The 20,952-nt window shown below is 39.7% G+C and overlaps 3 protein-coding genes across 3 annotated transcripts in view; 2 read left to right on the top strand and 1 right to left on the bottom strand.

The window, feature by feature from the left end:
- Window positions 1-20,952, bottom strand: part of LOC145495529 (solute carrier family 25 member 32-like) — a 240,583-nt gene that overhangs the window by 128,120 nt on the left and 91,511 nt on the right. The window lies entirely within an intron of this gene.
- Window positions 1-20,952, top strand: part of LOC145495627 (uromodulin-like) — a 176,107-nt gene that overhangs the window by 97,038 nt on the left and 58,117 nt on the right. The window lies entirely within an intron of this gene.
- LOC145495492 (uncharacterized) overlaps window positions 17,541-20,952 on the top strand; it is a 46,542-nt gene continuing 43,130 nt past the window's right edge. The window contains exon 1 of the mRNA XM_081475125.1: window positions 17,541-18,386. Coding sequence (XP_081331251.1) covers window positions 18,314-18,386 — 73 coding nt within the window. The 5' untranslated portion in view covers window positions 17,541-18,313. The remainder of the gene's footprint in view (window positions 18,387-20,952) is intronic.

Below are 20,952 nucleotides of genomic sequence, written 5' to 3' on the forward strand. Positions count from 1 at the left end.
TCAAATACAGTCACACCCCTCCTCAGAGACACTTCCACAACACGGTCATCAGATAAATCAGAATTCATAGAATCTCCCCCTGTATGATACAGACACTACCATAACATGGGCACTCAGTTTAGCCCTTTGTCACCTGTACTAGAGAGGCTCAACTTGGCTCGATTATCAGTTTTTATACCTGCGCACGCTCTGATTGGTCGAGAACCGATCTTTTATCAGAGTACAAAACATAGAAAAAGCGTGTTTTAATGTTTTTCGCCACATTACTTCTATATCATAAAGCAAATGATCAAGCCTAAGCCATGTAAAAGTACACTGTGATAAAGCACACCGGGCATTTGAGAACACTTGAGAAATGTAGAAAGCACTCGCCTGCCTTGAGTTCTCCAATGCCCGTCGTGTTTTATCACTGTGTAATTTTACACGGCTTAGGCCTCTTTAACTGTTAAATAATGTGACGACAATGATCATCAGCATTAATAACATAAAAGGTCATACTGCAGTATCTTACAGCAATATGGTAATGCTCAGTGCCACACCTTCAAAGTAACATAAACCTACTGGAGCCCCAAGCGCAAGTGTTCATAAATCATTATGGTCGCCGTAACTGAAACTTGAGGAAAAGATCATATTCACAAAAAAACTTTACAACAGCAATATGAGATTTTTTGACAGGCAATACTCTCACCTTGTACAATCCTCGGAGTCCCTCGTGTCTCCATAACTTTAAAAGTGCGTCTGTGAGACAGAATTGTTTCAAAAGGATAAGAATGATACTGCATAATGTTGACACTAGAAGCTGGTGCTTTAACCCCCAACTCACCACCCCGCTTAGCCAGGCTTAAAGTAAGAGTTAAGAGTATTAGAAGTTGTGCAAGCCTGAGAAGATATGATGACTACTGACAGGAGGGAGGGTTGCTTGATACTGCAGCCAACCATAAAACATATAAATGACTATGACATATTAAAAAAGCACACACTATAAGGTTATGAATGTTTAAAACCATTAATGATACTTCCTTCACTCTTAAGACACAGAGCTTAAGCAGGTGACATATTGATCACCTGAGCAAAGAGAATTTCACAATTAAACAAAACATCATTAGTTTCTCTTCCACACACTCTTTGCAATGTTTTACAATGAGGGTATCATTAATTTTCTGCCATTGAATCTGAGTGCAAAAATAAGCACTTTATGACTGGCACCAAGGGAAACAGTGAGTTTTGTTTCCCGGAGACCCTCAATGTCATTGAGGTTGAGGGGAAACGATTTTCTTCCCGCGTTTTTCTATCGCGTCACGCACGGCGAAAAAAGCGAAAGAGGGGCTACTCGTAGTCTAACACAATATCCAAGCGTCAAATATAACAAATCCTGTTACGTTCGCAACTAGCAAAACTCGCCTGACAGTATTTACAAATACAGTTTTATTTTTTCTTAGACATGAGGTTTATATCGGTGAAAAACGTGAGAAAACTATTAGTTTACAATATGCAACTTAAACAACTGAACCTACAGCAAAGCATGCAACTCAAGTATCACTGTTTAGGGATTAGCGGAATTAAAACAAAGAAATTTTATTGTGTCTCACAGCATGGTTTCAAACCAGGAAGACTTAACAACTCCTATTGAAGATATCTCGCCGAAGCAACGTTACGGTTTTTTATAAAAAATGCGACGAAGGGTTCTACAAAGAGTCTCTTACCGCAATTTGGCAATTCGCTTCAGTGTGAATTTTTCAGGCAGAAACGCCAAGCAAAATTTGTGAGGAGTGAAATGAACTAATGTTTTTGATTGATCAATGAATCAACCACATTTTACCGTTTTTACCCTTTCTTTAAGTCTCTAAACACACCAGACAGGTTTGATTTTTCTAGTTGATCCATGTGATTTTCTCCCTCTCTCGCAATGTCTGTACGGACGGACGCTCGCTTGCTCTTACGCGGACGTTATAACCAAATTTTCTCGGCGTGATGGTGTACTAAAAATCTCTACCCATGGTGCTCCTCTGATGCGCTTCCAGAGCTGAAGCTCCGCTATGAACCAATTCTTTCGTAACATCAAAATTAAATAAGAAACAAACTGTAAAGGTGATGATGAAATGAAATCAGTTCACAGTTTATGCATAGAACAATTCAACTCACTCTCTTTTCTCGTTTTCTTTTTTTGTTCTTTCTTTGTTTGGTGTTTGTTTTTTCCTTTAGTTGATCCATGCCATCAATACGAAGCCCTAAACAGCTCTGATAGAAATATTAACTATACAGAATCTTCGAATCTATTTTGTGACGGTTATCAATTGCTGTCCAGCCCTGACGCCTGGTATCGTTTTCAAGGAGCTGCAGGAACAAGATTACCGAATGAGTGTCCACAAACCTTTAGATGTCACATTCAATATCCTGAGCATAAAAGTCTGTTTTAGGTCGCCACATGTTGTAACTGATTGTTGCCCCAGACACCAAATCATTCACATAAAGAATTGTAGTTTCTACCTTGTCTACAAGTTGTTTTCTACCCCTGGATGTTCTCTCCGCTACTGTGGGACCGACTAAACCAAGCACACACACTAAGTAGGTATCCAGAGAGTACTGTGAGAGTTTTTATGGAGCTTTGTATGAGTTTTAGGCTTATAAAATTGGATCAAGAACTATATCCCTTTTTCCTTTGAAAAGGTACAATTGACTGCCAATCCTTTGTTTGTTAGGTTGCGTTGTCTTCGAGGTGCCAACTTACAGCAAGACATGCTCGGCTTGATTTTCTGGTCACCAGTCTTTGATATGATGAACTCAGAATGCTTCGCAACAGCTTTGACGAAATAACGCGGGGAACAATATTGTATTATTCAAAGCAAAACATGTTGAGACTGGCGTATTTTGTAGCTGGTAGTTTTTTCCCTCTCACTTGGATCCTGGCTTCGAATGCTCATCTGCATGTAGCGAATCCTGCATGTAGACATAAGGAGTCTAATTAGTAACCGGATGGATCATTAAAAAAAGAATTCATTCTTTAAGAGTAGTCTTTCTTTAGACATACAACGTTTGCAGATATCACTGCTTCAAGGCTGCCCTACCGTCTCCATGTCGATGAGATCTCTTGCAAGGAATTACAAAAACACTGTAAATGTGAAAAATTAGTCGTCGTGGTTCACGTTCTCCAGACAACGCAGAATTTGGCCGTTGACGTTGTTGTTTTGCAGAGGACGGCAAAGAAATGCACCAAGAATCATAACGCACGTGCACAGCCATTGTTCTCCTCATTAAACCTTTTGTTTAGCGACTTTGCCGTTGCCGTTGCTGTCGTGCTTTTCTCAATTAAAGTGCACCTGACCCCAAAAAGTTTTTTTTCGCTAAAACGAATCTAGACTTTATTTGAAGCATTTGGGCGAAGAAATTTTTGAATTTGGTTGAATCCTCGATTTTCTATGCCCTTTCAAAGTCGGGCTTGAAGTGTTTCACGACCGCGTTTTAGGGAGTCTGGGGCGGCGGTACCTGATGACGTCTACCCAGGAACCAAACACAATAGCGCCTCAGTCAACTCTCTGTATTTGCTCGAGAAAATGGAACACAAAACTGATCGTTCCGATGTATTTTGGCACTAAAACGTCCAAGTTTTGTCTCAGAATCATTTCTTTTTCGTCACTGGAGTCAGAGTTAAGTTTCGATTCGGAAGAATCCGAAATAAACTTCGATCGAGCACGTTCGACAACTGTGAACTCACTGCTTAGAGCTTTGAGAGCAATTTACAATATACAATAAGGGGAAGACTTCTTTGCGGACGAGCTGCTTGTATATTAGGAGTGGAAAGCTAGATACGATGTGGAGGAGCAGGCAAACGAAAAGTAGGAAAGAAAACTCGAGGACTGCTTTGAATGGTAATTTCGTCAACTAAACAGCAGATTGCCACGCGTGTTTATAGCCCGTTTACACTTGTCTTAGCGAGAATGCATTTTGTCAAGGTGTGATTGTTCTGTTAAATCCAGTTTGTGTTTTACTTTCAGTTGAATGCTTTATGTTTATAAGAGCGACGTACGTGTTGCAGTTTTGGAGACTTGATGACCTCCAAAACATTGGCTTCGATCGATTGAAAATCGTATTTTTTGGACCTGTATTTTTGAAGCTGCGGGAAGCAAGGCGGAAAGAAACATTTCATACAATTACCGATTTCACATTGTCACACGTTTTAAGTCGTAACTCCAAATAACCAATGTAAATTGTTCTTAAAGTTTGCAGTGAAATTCGTCGGCTAAGCGAAAAGGATGTGTTCCCTAAGCGGTCCGCAGATAATGTTACGCGGTCATATTTTTGACGCTACTGCACAGAATCTTTGTCGCACTGCTGATTTCCAGACCTTCGAAAAACTCTGTGAGTCTAAAAATTTTGTTATCATGTAATTCTAAAGGATTAATCATCGACTTTTATCTAAATCGAAAGAGAAATAAGTGTTGGTTAGCGGCGTACACTTGCGATCTATTTACATATCAGTATAACGCTTCTTTATCATGATCAGATCACACAACTTTGCCGGTTATGTTATAAATACTGCGGGATTGGAAGATATAGGTTGTCGGTAGTATTTGTACAAATTGCTGGTTAGCTCTAAGCAGAAAATTTATAGAAATAGCGTTCGAAAGTCTGCGGAACAAATTCTACTGAGAGTTCTTCAATGGTTCTCACAGATTCAGTTCGCTTGTTTCGGTTCGACAAAATCAACCATAGTTCACGTCTTTATTGCACCATTAGCCGATCATCCCCAGTAAATTGTACAGCATATCTTTCTTTAAATCTGGAATATTCTGCAACAGCCGATAGCACCTCTGGAAGGCGTTTCCGCGCACTTTTCGAATGTGTATTGCACCATCCCGAAGGAAATGAGAGGACGTGAGATAGCCAGCCTTCCTGGGTAGACGTCACAAGAGCCGCTGGACCCATTCTCCTGAAACTCGGTCGTGAAACAAAATGGCGTTGTTTTGGAGCTATTTTCGAGATTTAGCCGGGGCACAGAAAATCAAGGATTTAACGGAATCCAAAAATTTTTTCGCAGAACTATTTCAAATAACAAGTAGATTCATTTTAGCGAAAAAAAAATTTGGGGGTTAGGTGCACTTTAAGCTCCGTACTTGTAGTATAGAAGGAGAGACAGTCGTTGCTTTGACGATGATTTTCTCCAGCAGTGAGAGGGTATTCTGCGATTACTCAAGAACATAGTCGGTATTTGGGCCGGATAGGTGAAGACTCTTCGAAAAACGACGAGGACTAATCGGGGAATCAATGATATAACTTTAAAATTTCTCTGATTTACACCGTAAACGTAATGTGGTTTTTCTGTAATGGTGATGCAGCGGTTTCGATTTCGATTCCGAGAATCGTGCGGTGTGGTGGCCGACATCGGAGTGGAGGACTGAAAAGAGAAAATCTCCCCGACATGTCGCGCTATGAATAACCGAAACTTACTAAGGTCTCCAATTATTATGATACTTAGATAACATGGAATGTAATGAAAACAATAAAGCTTTGTGATCTTGTGATACCAAAAGAAACGGAAGCAGAACACGGGCAAGTCACCCAATCTTTTATCAAAGTGAGTCTGACACAAATGACCATGAAGTGATTGCTCCGAAGATTCGTCCACAGTTTTGAGAATCGATTGGCATTTCTGAAAGATCGTAAAATAATCTCAGGAGGTCCCATTGCTAAGTTGTTCTGTCGAAATTGTACAAAAATGTCGGGCTATGACTCCGACTATAAATTGTAGATGTCGAGAATAGGCCGGGCCGAGGACATGGCGATTTTAATTTAGTATACTCATACTCAACCTCAGAAAATTCTGAATTAAATGGGAAACCAAAAACGAAATCGGTATCCCTTAGATTTTCCAAACAATCATAGATTGTTTAAGAGCTTCAATATGGCATTCCGTGGAAAATGTGTCAAAATTTCAGACCGGCGGGCAGGCTATAAGCAACTCCATGCAAAAACCGTACCCGATTACCGGGTATATGATCGAAAAATTGCTTTAACCAAGCAACTGACAGCTAATGAAAGAAAGAAGACGTTTTACTCGAGCGAAACGCTTCAATACTACAAATGCATCAGTGTTGCGTAGGACTAGAGAAATCCACCTTAAGCTTGGGAAATCATTTCCCGAAGTTCGCTCTCGAGTACAAGAACGGCGGTACAGCTTTAAAATTAATAGGGTACTTTTTGTACCCTCTATAAACTCAGTGTAATTCAATGTTACCTTTAACAAGACCTCCCGGCCCGAGAAGCGTGTATTTCTTTCCTTTCGAATCAAATTGAAAGCGCGATACTATAACCACATGATATTTTCCGCGTTGGGGTATCTGTGTGGTATGCTAATTTGATTCGTTGCCACATGGTATAAGCAGTCCGGAATATACCGATATATTGGGATGGCTGTGATGTCACGAAACTCACGTTTCAACCAATGATAATGCGTGTTTTGGTTGGAGTGTTGTGTTTCATAACAAACCAAGAGATTCAAGATGGCGGACAAAGAGAGTCGCGAATACTTTCCAATGCCATGAATGCGGGCCCTCAGGAGGTATATATTTATCTCGCAAATTATAAAATAAAAGGAAAGTTTGTGTTCGCGTTCCATGTCACAGACAATTCTACCCAGATAACGATGATCCTCGGACCGAAGGAAGCATTACGGAACGCAATGCGGGCTAAGTTTGACGAGCTGCTGTTATCATTCTTTGGAAAGAGACCGTACAATCGGTAGGCATCTTTACTCTGCATTTTTCTAAGCACAGAAATGATCGATATGAGAATTGAGGCCTTTCTCTTATCTAGGGATTATCGGGCCGAAATCGACAGCACGCACGTGTTCTTATATGTCGGCAAAGATAAATTGTAAATGTCCAAAACGTTATATATTTTGGCTAAATCGAGGAATTGAAATCATTATTAAAGCAGAATTTTCAATAACGCATACGAGTGAGAAATTCTTGTTCTTTTATACAAAATAAACTAAGCTAAAAAAATGTAGCCAAAATTTTGTAAATCTGAAGTTTCTCCATTTTGGTATTTATTTCAAATATTTCTTGTATCTATTTGTTGCTGTGCTAAAAGATATCATGTCTGATTTCCACATTTAAATTATGAAAGCTTACATATAATTGTTGACTTTAACAAGTTACTTACCCAAAAATATCAAAATATAATTCCTGGACAGGTTAACAAGGGAGCATTGACAATGCATCCACATGTCCCAAGGGTTTATTATATATTCATTTAAAGTATACAAACCAAATTCAGTCTTGAAAGTGAAATCCATTCTATTTTATTCACTCTTTAGGTACTCTCAGCCTCGAATTTGCCTCTTTGCAGAATGCAGGACCTGAAACAAATCACAAGCGCTTAGAAGATTATTGCATTGCTCACAGATGTCAATATTATTACAAATGTATTTTTCGTTTTAAAATATGAATTTATTTTGAATGTAGTTAACACATTAGTTCTCACTAAATAAGAGAGGGCCCTCAAGTGGTCTGATGACTCATATGTTTTCTATATTTTATTACATATTCTTAACCAAACTGATATGTTTCCTGTTCACAATCAATTAATGTTTTGCATTAGTTTCACAATTAGTAACGTTCAACACTCGACACTACATTCTAAACTCTTGTACTTTTTCAGTCTTTGCTTTCATAATAATTACTATGCAAAGATATTACTTCCTGGTACATTCAAGCTTCATGGGGAGGTGAAAAGAATCATCATCTACTAGAAACAGCTGCAGTGTGTATAGTTTAAAAAAAAATGCCTAAAAAAAGAGTACAATGCCCCCTACAAACCTTAACTTACATGTTTGCATGGCCCTCAAACGTCTGGTAAATGAGCACAAACAATCTCCTCTACTCTCTGTGCCATTCCTTGGGATACCGATAGAATCATTTACAGGGAATCACTGCACTACCCCTGGCCCGTCTGTTTCGCTGCCACTTCTGTGCTGTAGGTGGTTTTCAACAGGCTGTTGGCTCTCCAGTGATACAACTGGGGTACCAGTCGATGAATCCACCAACATAGAGACCTCCCGGCCAAATTTGTTTAGTTTCGTCCTTGTACTTAGCGACGTCTTTTTTCCTCTCTTTTCCCTTCCCCCCCCCCCCCCCCCCCCCACAAATTCGGCAAAGTGCCTCGACCAGTTGAGTATGCTCTTCCATGTACTTAAGAGCCAGTTCGTGTAAATACCGAGAATGAGATGACAGTCGCGAAATTTTCGATTTCTTCATATTTTGCCCAAATAACCATTATAGTGAGTTGTTTTCGAAAATACCATTCAAAGGTCCTGAAGCGCTTTAGTTTTTTCGAAATCGAGGAAAGTTTGAAAATCGCCATTTTAGCTGCCTGAAGCCGCCGCAAATGGCCGGAAATTGTGCATTTTCTTTTCGCTCGTACAGATCACCGCGATGATATCTATCAATATACTTTGGGTAGCTCATAGTGCATGTCTTGCTGTTTCTAAAGCATTAATTTGATTAGCAAAAGCTCCAAGTTTAATAATATTTTAGGCCGATAAAAGTACCTTCATTGAAGCTCGTGAGCGAAATGGCTAATTTTAGCTAATTTCAATACCATCAAAAGCCCACTGGTACATTGAATTTGAAGTCGAAACTAAACTTTTCTGAAAGCCCATACTCTTTATTATGATGTGTAAGAGTCTCTTCCGCGGCCCGAAAAAACTAAGCCGTCGAGAGACATAAACGTGTGGTACATTTTCGTAAATTCGTCATTCGCGACACCAACGTGGAACTTGGCCAGCTACCTTCATCAAGAACAAAAATAAGCGAATGGAAACTTTTTTCGTCAATAAGGATACTTGTAATCTGTTTTTTTCCCCCTTTTAGATTGATCACTTTTGCAAAAATTTGCAGTTAAATTAAACCAGACGCTGCTCTTGGTAGATTTGATTGTTATGCAAATTTATCTCGATGACCGGCACGTGCATATCGCCCGAAACTGATTTTCCTTCCGCCTACTGTATGTTTGTTCTTGAAGGATACAACTGTAGCACACATTATTCGTTGACTATCGGTAGTTTTAACTTTTGTGGAACACCCATGGCCACAGCTGAACTTGTCTTTAAGTAAAAATAAACATTTTGAAACGTGAAGTTTGAGTAAACAATCGATTACAGCTGTATCCATCATGTTTGGCGTAAATATTCGAACACAACCATTTCATTCATTTTTTTGGTTGACGACGATGCAGCTCTGGTTGCTCATAGTGACGACGATCTCCAGAACCTCCTCAATGGCTTTTCGAACGCCTGTGATGACTTCGGCCTAACCATAAGCCTCCAAAAAACCAAACTTATGACTCAGAATACAGACGTTTCCTCTTCTCTCTTCATCAATGACTATGCACTTGAAACGGTCAACAGCTTCATCTACCTTGGTTCTAATGTTACTAGCACCATCTCCCTTGACACCGAAATAGGAAAGAGGATTGGGAACGCTGCAACCAACATGTCCAAACTTTCACAACGTGTCTGGTTAAATCGGAAGCTCACTACTCCCACCAAAATGGCTGTCTACAGAGCCTACATCATCAGCATGCTCCTCTATGGTAGCGAGTCCTGGACAACGTATGCAGCACAAGAAAAACGCCTGCATGTGTTCCACCTGCGCTGCTTGCGGCGCATCCTCTCCATCGTCTGGCAGGACCGCATTACGAACAGTGCTGTCTTAGAGAGAGCAGGCATCCCCTCCGTAGACACCCTTCTTCGCCAGAGACGTCTGCGGTGGATTGGCCATGTACATCGAATGGATGAGGGCCGCATTCCCAAGCAACTCTTGTACAGAGAACTAGTACAAGGAAAAAGGCCGGAAGGACGACCGAAGCTCCGTTTCAAGGACGTGGCGAAGAGGGATATGCGGGCCATTGGTCTTCCAATCGATTTGTGGGAGACTCTTGCCAGTGACAGGAGTGCGTGGAAAACAAATTGCACCGAAGCCCTACGAGAGGGAGAAAAGCTTCTGTACATCACAGTGGATACCAGGAGAGAACGTCAGAAGGCCAGGGCCCTTGCTCCACCCACTGATTCCAATTATGTCTGTGGTTCTTGTCACCGCATCTGCCGATCAAGAATCGGACTCCAAAGCCATCTCAAAAAATGTTTAAGGAAATGTACAATTACTAACACACGCTAAAATTATGGACTAGATTGTGCGATAATGCCAATACTACTACTACTCAAACTTCACGTTTCAAAATGCTTTTATTTTTTTACTTGAAGTCAAGTTTGGCTGTGGCCATGGGTGTTCCACAAAAGTTAAAACTGCCGATAGTGAACGAATAATGTGTGCTACAGTTGTAACCTTCAAAAAGAAACATACAGTAGGCGGAAGGAAAATCAGTTTCGGGCGATATGCACGTGCCGGTGATCGAGATAAATTTGCATAACATTACAATGTACCAAAAGGAGCGTCTATTTTTATTTAACCGCAAATTTTTGCAAAAGTTAATCAAGTGGTAAATCTTAAAGGGAAAAAAAAACATTACAAGTATCCTTATTAACGAAAAAGGTTTCTATTCGGTTATTTTTGTTCTTGATGAAGGTAGCTGGCCAAGTTCCATGTTGGTTTCACGAATGACGAATTTACAAAAATGTACCACACGTTTATGTCTCTCGACGAGTTAGTTTTTTCGGGCCGCGGAAGAGACTTTTACACAACATAATATAGAGTATGAGCCTTCAGAAAATTTTAGTTTCGACTTCAAATTTAATGTACCAGTGGGCTTTTGATGGTATTGAAATTAGCTAAAATTAGCCATTTCGCTCACGAGCTTCAATGAAGGTACTTTTATCGGCCTAAAATATTATTAAACTTGGAGCTTTTGCTAATCAAATTAATGCTTTAGAAACAGCAAGACATGCACTATGAGCTACCCAAAGTATATTGATAGATATCATCGCGTTGATCTGTACGAGCGAAAAGAAAATGCACAATTTTCGGCCATTTGCGGCGGCGTCAGGCAGCTAAAATGGCGATTTTCAAACTTTCCTCGATTTCGAAATATAAAGCGCTTCAGGACCTTTGAATGGTATTTTCGAAAACAACTCACTATAGAGGTTATTTGGACAAAATATGAAGAAATCGAAAATTTCGCGACTGTCATCTCATTCTCGGTATTTATAAGAACTGGCTCTTAAGAGAGAAAAATTGAAAACAGCTGTCGTAAAAATGAAGGAACAATGCATTACTCAAGCCTTATAACAACAGCGGTTCAAGCACACTTGTAAGGCTTCAAATTCAAAAAGAGTTTACAAAATATTGGCGTTGTTTACAACCGTGGAATTTTGCATGGTGAAACTTTACCAACACTAGAACCAGTAAAAAATATACACAGCTCAATTAAAAATACGCAAATACTAGAAAATAACGCGTAGTCTTTACTAACCTTAATATTTGACCACAAAATCGCGTGTACATCGTCGCTTGACACCAAAAAAACTCAATGATTAGAAGACAGTTCACGTTCTCCCACTACCAAAATGGCCGCTTATTCTCCTTCTCAAAGTTTGGTCGCAAAAAGTCCCGTTTAATGCTGGCTAGAGTCTATGCGAGACTGGAAACAACATATTTTCTTTGTCCGCATGAAAGGTCCGCCATTCTCCCTGCTAACAATAGCTTTATGACGTCATGGTTGTCCTAATACATCGGGATATTCCGGACTTATAAGTGCATAAATTATGCTTAATAGACTTTTATTTAGTCCCCTGGTTGAAGCGTAACACAACACTGCCCCTTGTGTCACACATTTGTGCTATCTTAAAAATACGTATTTCTCAATTTCTCGATGCTTTCTCGATGCTCCCTCTGTGCGTATCTTCAAAGACTGCACAGACTATAAGCACGACTCGTGGACCTGTTAGCGGGTTCGTAACAGTTCTAGGGTCAAACAAGACTGTCATCCGCTGCTTGGGAATCCCCTTCGCCAAAGCGGAACTTAACGGGGACAACGACTTGCGAGTCTGCGAGCCCGAGCCTGGAGCCGCGAGTCTCTTTTTGCGAGCCTCGAAAGATTCCCACACACACACACACACACAAAAAAAAAACAAAAACAAAATAACGGCATAATGCCCTTATGTCTTATTCCTTTTTCCGAATTCCCTACATAATATAAGTGAAGAGAAGTAGGGCAATGAACCGGTTTGTCAAAAATGGAACGGCAAATTCGGTCGGACCGGTCTGACCGCAATATTTAGGTCGGAGGGAACCGAAACGGACCTTCCCATTTGACTTTCGATCGAAATGTTAGGAATCTTTGGCATAATGGAAAACACCCGCAGTCTTCATGTGTCGGTGCACTTTAGCATAGTAAGTGAGCTAGGTGATAGAGAGTTCCTTTTTTAAAAAAATTATTTCTATCAATTTCGCAGATAGTTTAGGACGGACATTTTTCCCATCTTACTTTTGAATTACCAGATTTTGGTAGTTCAGGGTCCGGCTCATTCCCTCAAGCATGTAATACTTTTAATCTCATCATGTTTAAATAAAAGTTGTTGCTTACCTACTTACTTATCAGATGGGAATTATTGATAAGGGGATTTATTAATGATCAGATGAGATTCAACTGGAAGCGGGGAACTAGTCGTAATTTCAACTTCCAGTGGGGAAAGGTCGCTTTCGAACCTCAAATCTCAACCTTTCGACACTAAAGGAACGAAAATTAAAATTTCACAGTGAGATGAAATTGTACGGGGAAGAGGCTTGAAGTAATGATCTTGAAGTTCTAATCCGTGCAGAGCACGAGAGGCGATCAACAGCATCTTCTGGTCAATCATGTACTAAACTGGAATAAGTTGAGTTCGAAGACGATGCAATACACAGACGCCTACCAATAGTGAACCTGCAAACTTTTTTCTTGTGTCTTGCAATCAAAGTTCACCTATACTCATATTCGATAGAATTGATTGAATACCTTAGAACATTTTTCTTTCTTCCCGTGCATTGAAGAAATCCAAATAATCCAATGTTGGTAGGGACAATTTAGCCCCAGTACACATATGACACTGAAGAGTATCTGAAGAGTATCTGATTCCTAATTTGACAGTGAGGTCCAAGATGCGTCCAGAGCAGATGGCCTTCTGGAATGGGCTTGTACCAAGTATTGAAGAAACAATAAAACCAACAAAGCTAGCGACATACCGATGACAGCTGAAGAAACAAATGACAAAGAAGGTATGCCTGTGTGAAGTTTAACCGTACTCACCATCACCAGTAGTCTTTGGTTATCTAACCCTACTCTGACCGGGCTTTTTTGATCGTCTGCGACCGGGGAGGATATGAGGGTTAGAATCCACCTCCCTTGGTAAAGTCACTTATATCAAGGAAGTAATACTGAAACTTTAGAGCGTATGTACCTATGCTACATCCAATATTGTGCCCTTTTAAGGCAAGGAACGCGGGAAAGTGACGTCAAATCACATGTCAGTACTCTGCTATTGATATTATTATAGATACGAACTCGTAGGCTGTTTTTGACTGTTTTGTAACTGTAGTGTAAGTTTAATTGTAATTGTTTGAGCAACAAAATAATAAATGAATCAATAAATCAACAAATCAATAACTCAATAAATCAATAAAATACTGCAGTTTTGTTGTATCGGTTAGTTTCCAAAGCAATGCTTTAGCATGAAAAACTGTAGTATAAGCCCGTTGAAATATTTATTGAATGCCATAAATAGTTTGAAGAATTCTTGGATTGGTAGCACTGATGTAATAGATCTAAGGGTAAGACCATGAATTCGAAAACCAGAGGGGAGAAGGTGACAGGCGACTGGGAGGGGGCGTGGAAAGGTTGGTAGAAAACTGGAGACATAGGCATTGTCATCATCCGATTTGATGTTTGAAACAGCACAAAGGGGACTTAAAAATGGAAAAGAGAAAAACAAGTTAGAATGAAATACTTGGTGCTTGTGTTATGACTTCACTTATTGCAATACAAGTAATACGTCCAAAGGGAGTGCCAGTGCTATATCTACAGAACAGACATAGCTCTAAAAAAGTAACAGTTACGAAAAAAATAACTCACGCATTCCCCTGATTGAGATGCTGAAGGTACAAGCGTGAATAAGCTCGGAGACCTTTATTGATACAATCAGACACTTTAAAGAGGTATTAAATTGATTGTGGTAGAACCAAAACCAAACGAATTACTTTCTAATTAAAGTTGTCAGCCATTCTCAACCCGTAACAAAATAAAAACCAAAACCAAAACCAAAGTAATTACCTTTCACTGCTCAATCGAAAATCGCTCGATTGTCAGTATTAAGGTAATTCCCCAGTATCGTATTGCGCGTCCTTACTGCGCATAATTTAGGGCGTTATTAGCGCGCGTTCGTGCACGAGCACATTGAAAAGATAGCGGATTTGCCTTCATATTGAGTTCTGTCACTTGAAAAAAGGCTATAGCTCACTAACGAGCTAGGGCATCGCAAATTTTTTTCCAGTCATTTTAATCAACTGATCATTAGTTTTGCGTGAGAAAAGACTGATCTGACTTCCATTGTTGAAAATTAAATAAATAAGGAAAATAGCAGTTGCACTGTAGTCTTTTCTGTTTTGCAGTTTGATAGCCATGGCAAGCAATTTGGTTCCAATATTTTAAAAAGGGTTCAGCTGTCTACTAAAATCAAACTTAAAAAGTTTATTTGTATCCGACGCAGGTATTGGCTGTAGTTTGAGGCGTGTTTTCATGAGTCTGGACTCACAAAGAGTTTAAAATAACCTGGAATGCGTTCTTGTAATAACCATTAAATAACGCTAAAATGCATATGGGACATTTTCAATGCCTCACTACTGCTCAACGAGCAAGGGCACTGTTCTTTTTTTAATTTTATATTTAAAGTTCTCATATGATAAATATTCATTGGGCAAAGTTTGAACAGAAATCTATGTGCAGTTTTATTCCAGGGGAATTACCTAGATAATAACTTTCATTCATGCCTAAACTACTTCGTACGTTAACGAAGTGCTTACAGATAAATTTGTTAATTTGGAAAGCATAAAATTAAGACGCCATCACACTACGAGGGAGAAATATAAAAACGCAACCATCGCCGGTCATTTTAGAATTGTGTTTGAGGAAAACCCGGTCAGGGAAACCACGATTATCGTAACGTCGTCGTTTTCGAAAATCTCCGTTTCAAAATGTTTTGGCGTTTTTGAAACTAAGTAAATACAAAGATGGCTAATTGACGCCGATTGCGCTTGCCTGTAGATAACGACTTAGCGGTATTGAGGACGTGATATGAAGTCCTCGTCCCATGCTCTCAAAGGAAACGTCCTCAGATGTAAGATATACCTTGTAAGTTCCATTATCATTGCTTCGACATCCTTGAACTAAGTTACAAAGCTTTACCTTAAAAGAATAGCATAGAGGAAACTCCTACATTAGCTACATACCAGTGAAGCAAGCACGTAGAGGAACAGGTAGAGGCTTTTTCTCCACCCTCCCCCCTCCCCCTGTTAAAAAAGGACGGCCTGTTCCTACTGAACAACTGTTTATTAATTGAATTTATTTGCCTTACAAGACATAGACTTGCATGAGAGACAATAACTGAGAAATGTGGTAATTGTAACAATCAAAGCCTCGCTGGTTTGCCTTTGGTTAATAAACCGGCAATGTCCGGCAATTTTCTGTTTCAAATCGTATGTTTACTCAAGTGCTGGCTTGGCCTCCTTCACCAAAACAGTTGAAAAGTACTCCATGGTAGCATCTATACCCAATACACTCATTGGCACCTACTCCCGTTCCCGTAGCGTGGCCGCAATATCCCTAATGGAGCAGGAAAAGTTGGACAAAGCCAAAGAAAGCCTTGCACAAACAGCTTTGACATTATCTCTTGGATATTGGAGGAGGAGTGGCTTTGCCCGTGCCGGAGAAAACAGTTGACTACGTCAAAAACAGAAAGAAATTTCGAAACGTCAGAAAAGCTTTTGAAACGTATACCGAGGTTTTGGAGCTTGAATTCAGGAAACCAAACATCGACCAAACCAACATTCAAAGAGTAAAGGAAGCCTTGAAAAAAAAAAAAGCATTTAAAGCTGATATTAACAGATATCCTCTTTTGAGTAACGGGTGGGCAAAGTCTTTTCCAAAGCAAGTAAGTGGTTGCGAGAAACTTCCGTTCTCGAGGTGCTTGGGCCACTCACCGACACTTTGTCAATCGGTCTTAATATCTGGGGACTGGACATTACCATCAGAGATAATAATCCTGCAAGTATCGCTGCAGCGTCGTTGAGCATCGCTGCTGGAGTAATTGGCCTAACCACATTTATTGCCGCAATAGTCACACGAACGGCCGTACTTGGTCCAATCAGGATTATAGCAGGGGCCTTACTTGGTATCGCGGCAACATTGGTAGAGCTTCTTGCTTCTCTGGGCTACGGCAAGGAGGCAGTGAAAGCTTACAATGAGAGACTTGGGCAACTCAAGGACTTGAGGGATGCTTGCAAGGCTCGAATTGAGAGTGGATGGAGAACCTGGGAAAAATGGGATCACAGTACAGTGACGTCTATGTCAACAACCAGACTGCTTGTATTGCAGACTCAGGTTATAATCTGGAAATGAAAGACGTTGGCACAATATCCAAAGCGTCTTTTTATGAACGAGGATATCTGTGTACTCCATCTCCGGACAGACCAGAAATCCTAGCAGAACTAAGGGATGATCAATACAGTGGAACCCCGTTAATACGGAGACCAAGGGGACATGCCAAAATGTCCGTATTAACGGGGTGTCCCATGGTATAAGTAGGCGGCAGTTTTCACCTGGTCCTTGCCATGCTTATTTTTTGTCCGTTGTATTGTTCAAGTCATATTTGTGTGTTCTTGGTCCAACACATTCACGGTTCTTATCACGTGATTAATCAGTCGTTCTCCCCAGAATACAAGAGCCCCTAAGAATTCCAGTTCGCGTCACTGATCTAGAGTAGCTACGTTTGCATCGAATTACTTCCAGTTTCGGGTTCCGTTATCAAATGGCATCACCGGAAGATTTCTCGACCTTTGTTAATTAAATCAAACTGTTATTCATATATTTTATTATTTTTTTTTTCTGCAAAACAATATTCTATCTCAGTGCCGGTGAATGGTGTAAAATATTGCCTTCCACGTGTACTTAAATAACTAAATAATAACTAAAATAATAACTGTTAAATGTCAATTCCTGACTGGACCCGAAATAATTCCCAATTCTAAACTTCTTTCATGCCTTTAATCACACATCCCGGCAACCCTACAAACGTAATTGATAAGAGATTCACGAACAATCAAGCCACTGAAGGCAGATCTAGCGTGTTAAAGGGGAATTGCATTAAAAACGATAAATTCGCAATTATCATCATTCCATTTAGCATCAGAAATCGGCTAACAGCACGACGAAACAACTACAGTTCTTTAGCAACAAAGATGGAATACTTTTAAAACCCGTGTTCGCAATTCCTAAGCCGAAAAATCGATTGGAAGCATGTTAAAACCCAAGGAGCTGAAATCATCAGTCACAATGCGGCTCAAGCGATATGGACTATATTGGTTACACACCAACATATACAACGCGTTGCAGAGCATACCTAGCTTTTTTTAACTCTTCAATTGAGAAACACATACTCGTGAAGCGCGGAACGCAAAACTGAATTTAATTAGCAACTATACGGTACTCAAAAAGTGCATGCCGAAACAAATTATTACAGTGTCTCACTAAAGAAATGTTAATAATCAACGAACACCATCCTTTGACCTACGAACAGACTCTATCCTCACCCTTTCCTTTCCTGTTAGAAACATCACAAAGTCGGACTACTTGATTTCAATTGATATTTCTACTAAATTTAATCGGTTGTTTATAATAGTTGCCACCTGCACGTGCTAATGTGAAATCATTTTTTGTCCGTCTGACAACTGTTATATTCTCATTCATGGTGATTTGTAATGGTTTCCAATACGCATTGCATCTCTATGTTCTGTGCCGCCAAACTACCAATAGTAATTAGCTCAAGTTGTGTTTTTTCGCCAAACGATTCAAGTAACTCTCCTGATAATCCTGATAGGTTAAGCTCGTACCTGTTCTTGCCTATATTAGTATGACCGCGTTATGACAACAAGCCCAAAGCTTTCATTAGAGCAAGTAATAAAACAACTGCTAAGTGTCTTGACAGACCTGTCATGTACGACTCTCAGGTCTGAATTAACACACCTGCAACTGCAGTCTATTTGAATTTTAATATTGTGCCCAATATTTTGCGCCATGAAACCTTCAAAGTACATTTAGCTGCTCCGACATGGGCGTTCCAACACATTATCGAATCTGTTTTCTTCTTTTTTCCCTCAAAGCTATTTTCAGCTGCTTGGATGGTAAGTCTTGTAAATGTTGATCTGTTTTCTAATAATTTATTATGCTAGAGGCAAGATATGAACTTTTAAGCTTCATTAAATGAAGTTCCCTCCAAGCCCCCCTGCGTTAATGCCTTCAAAGCATCAGCTAGACAAGCCACTGTCGCTTTTATAACGCTCTTAAACATTTTTGCGGGTTTTTGAGAGTGGGGGTATCTGAAATTCTCGATATTATAGTTTGTCTCGCCCTTTAAGGCTTAAAAATTATCTTGTCATAATTACTTGTTATTCTGGTGTAGTAGGTCGCCAAACTTCATGAATCTTTTGACGACGAAAGTTTGACATCAGTTACTCGCGTTACTTATCATTTTCCTCTCATAAAATCTTCTTATTTAAAGCGAAAGAATATTTTTCTAGAATGATGTCTCAGTGGGGAAACTTTTTTACGCGGATTTTTAAGGAAAACGCAACTGATCGTACAGGTGAGAACCTGGAAAAAAATTTTGCACACGATATCAGAACACAGTGCGTGAAAATTATATTTGAATATGGAATTCTTTTAAGTATTCGATAAGAACCATACAAAGGTTAAAACGTTTAACTGCCCGAATTGACTTCTCATTATCATTTTTCATCTATTCTTGTGTATTTTTTTGCTTTTTACGCCACATTTAGAGGCTAAAATGTTTAATTCTCAATTCAGTCGTGATAATTTTGCAACAGAGAGGTTTACTTTACAGGTGTGACATATAGTAATGGACTGTTTATCCTGCCGCTAGAGCATTAAAAAGTATCTTAAATTATCTTAAACTGCTTTTACTTGTTTTTCAGTTGTTTTTGTCCAATATCAAAACCGTTTTTTTCCGATGCCAAAATCGATTTTTGTTACTATCAAAACGGGTTTTTTTGCCGATCGCAAAACCGATAATTACTGTTTTCAATACCGGTTTTGGGATCGGCAAAAACTGGTTTGCGATGGGTAAAAAACAGTTCTGGGATCGGCAAAAACCGCTTTTGATATCGGAAAAAACGGTTTTGAGGAAAATCCAGTGGTTATTGCAGAACCCCAAACCAGTTTTTCTCGGTCCCATGACCAGTTTTTCCGATTCCAAGACCAGTTTTTCCGATTCCAAGACCGATTTTTGCTGATATAAAAACCAGTTTTTGCCAATCCCAAAACCAGTTTTTATTTTTATTTTTTCGATCTGAAAGCCGGTTTCTGTCTTATATGAAAACCGGTTCTTGCCGATCTCAAAACCGTTTTTGCCGATCCCAAAACCGACCGGTGTTTGCCGATCTAAAAACCGGTTTTGCTGATCTTAAAACCGATGTTTGCCGAATCCAAAAGCGGTTTTTGCCGAATCCAAACCGGTTTTTGCTTATCCCAAAACCATTTCTTCCCCATCTCAAAACCGGTTCTTGCTGATCCCAAAACCGTGTTTTTGTTGCCGAAACCCGAAACCGGTTTTTGTCCTACTCAAAACCGGTTTTGCCGATCCTAAAAACAGTTGTCGTCCAACTTAAGACCACTGTGTTTCTGCTGGTTAGTGAGTGATAACTGAATAGTGAGGGGACCTGAGGACAATCTGTCACGCACTATATTATATGATATTAAATTAGCCCGTTATTCTTACACCTTTCATACTATAAATTAACATCTCCACCGTTATTTTCTTTTCTCTACTTGATAATGGGTACTGGTTACTGGTTATTGGATAATAGTTACTTTGGCTTCTTTTTTAACGGGAATGACGTTAAATTAACTCACAGGAACCATAACTCCAGAGTCTCCATATGAATTATACCCTTGATTCAATTAACCCTTTCCCGTATCTTTCTATTTTTGAAACAGCATTTCCCGCGAGCAATACTGTTTTCCTCGCGGACCACCTGGGCTCAATTTTACGGTTAAAAATAGCCTGCGATGTCGACGCATATTCTCGTGTCCTTCGTCTGTTTTCTTGAACATTTAGGGGTATTCCTTCCCTTTTTACAGCCCAGAGAACTTGTTTGAGGTTGAATAAACATTTTTCCTGATCTTGAAGTTGTCAAATGTTTAAACTAAACATCGAATCGTGCTCGCGCTCGCGATCGAGAGCCGTGTGTTGTTCGATTAGTCTGATAAAATAGCTTATTAATTAAGAAAAGCTTTAGAGCTCTTTGGATTCTTTGGAGAAGGTCGTTCTCAGGGTGAAAACAGAGATTGAGAACTATGTTATGCGATCTCGGATGGTGGCGATAAGAATACGCGAGGATTATCAGGAAGCGCACAACTACTTGACAACACCCAGCAGTACTTGGATCACAACCTTCCCCGTCATTGCTCTCTAAAGAAGAACTTATTCGCACGAAGAAAGAACTTTAAAGTTTCCTTCGAATAGACCAATTTCGATATATTAAAATTCAGCCTAAAACAATAGACCTCAACACGAGGCTCTGGGGAATAAACCTCACAAACTGTAAAGTTATTCCCCAGAGCCTCGTACTGATGTTTATTGTTTTATTTTGAATTTTCATCACCATCATCATTGCCTGTAGCCCCGTCTGGGGCAAAGGCCACTAATGAGCACTCTCCAGTCATCACGAT

The sequence above is a fragment of the Orbicella franksi genome, chromosome 8 (assembly GCF_964199315.1).
Source record: "Orbicella franksi chromosome 8, jaOrbFran1.1, whole genome shotgun sequence".
NCBI classification, from domain to species: domain Eukaryota; kingdom Metazoa; phylum Cnidaria; class Anthozoa; order Scleractinia; family Merulinidae; genus Orbicella; species Orbicella franksi.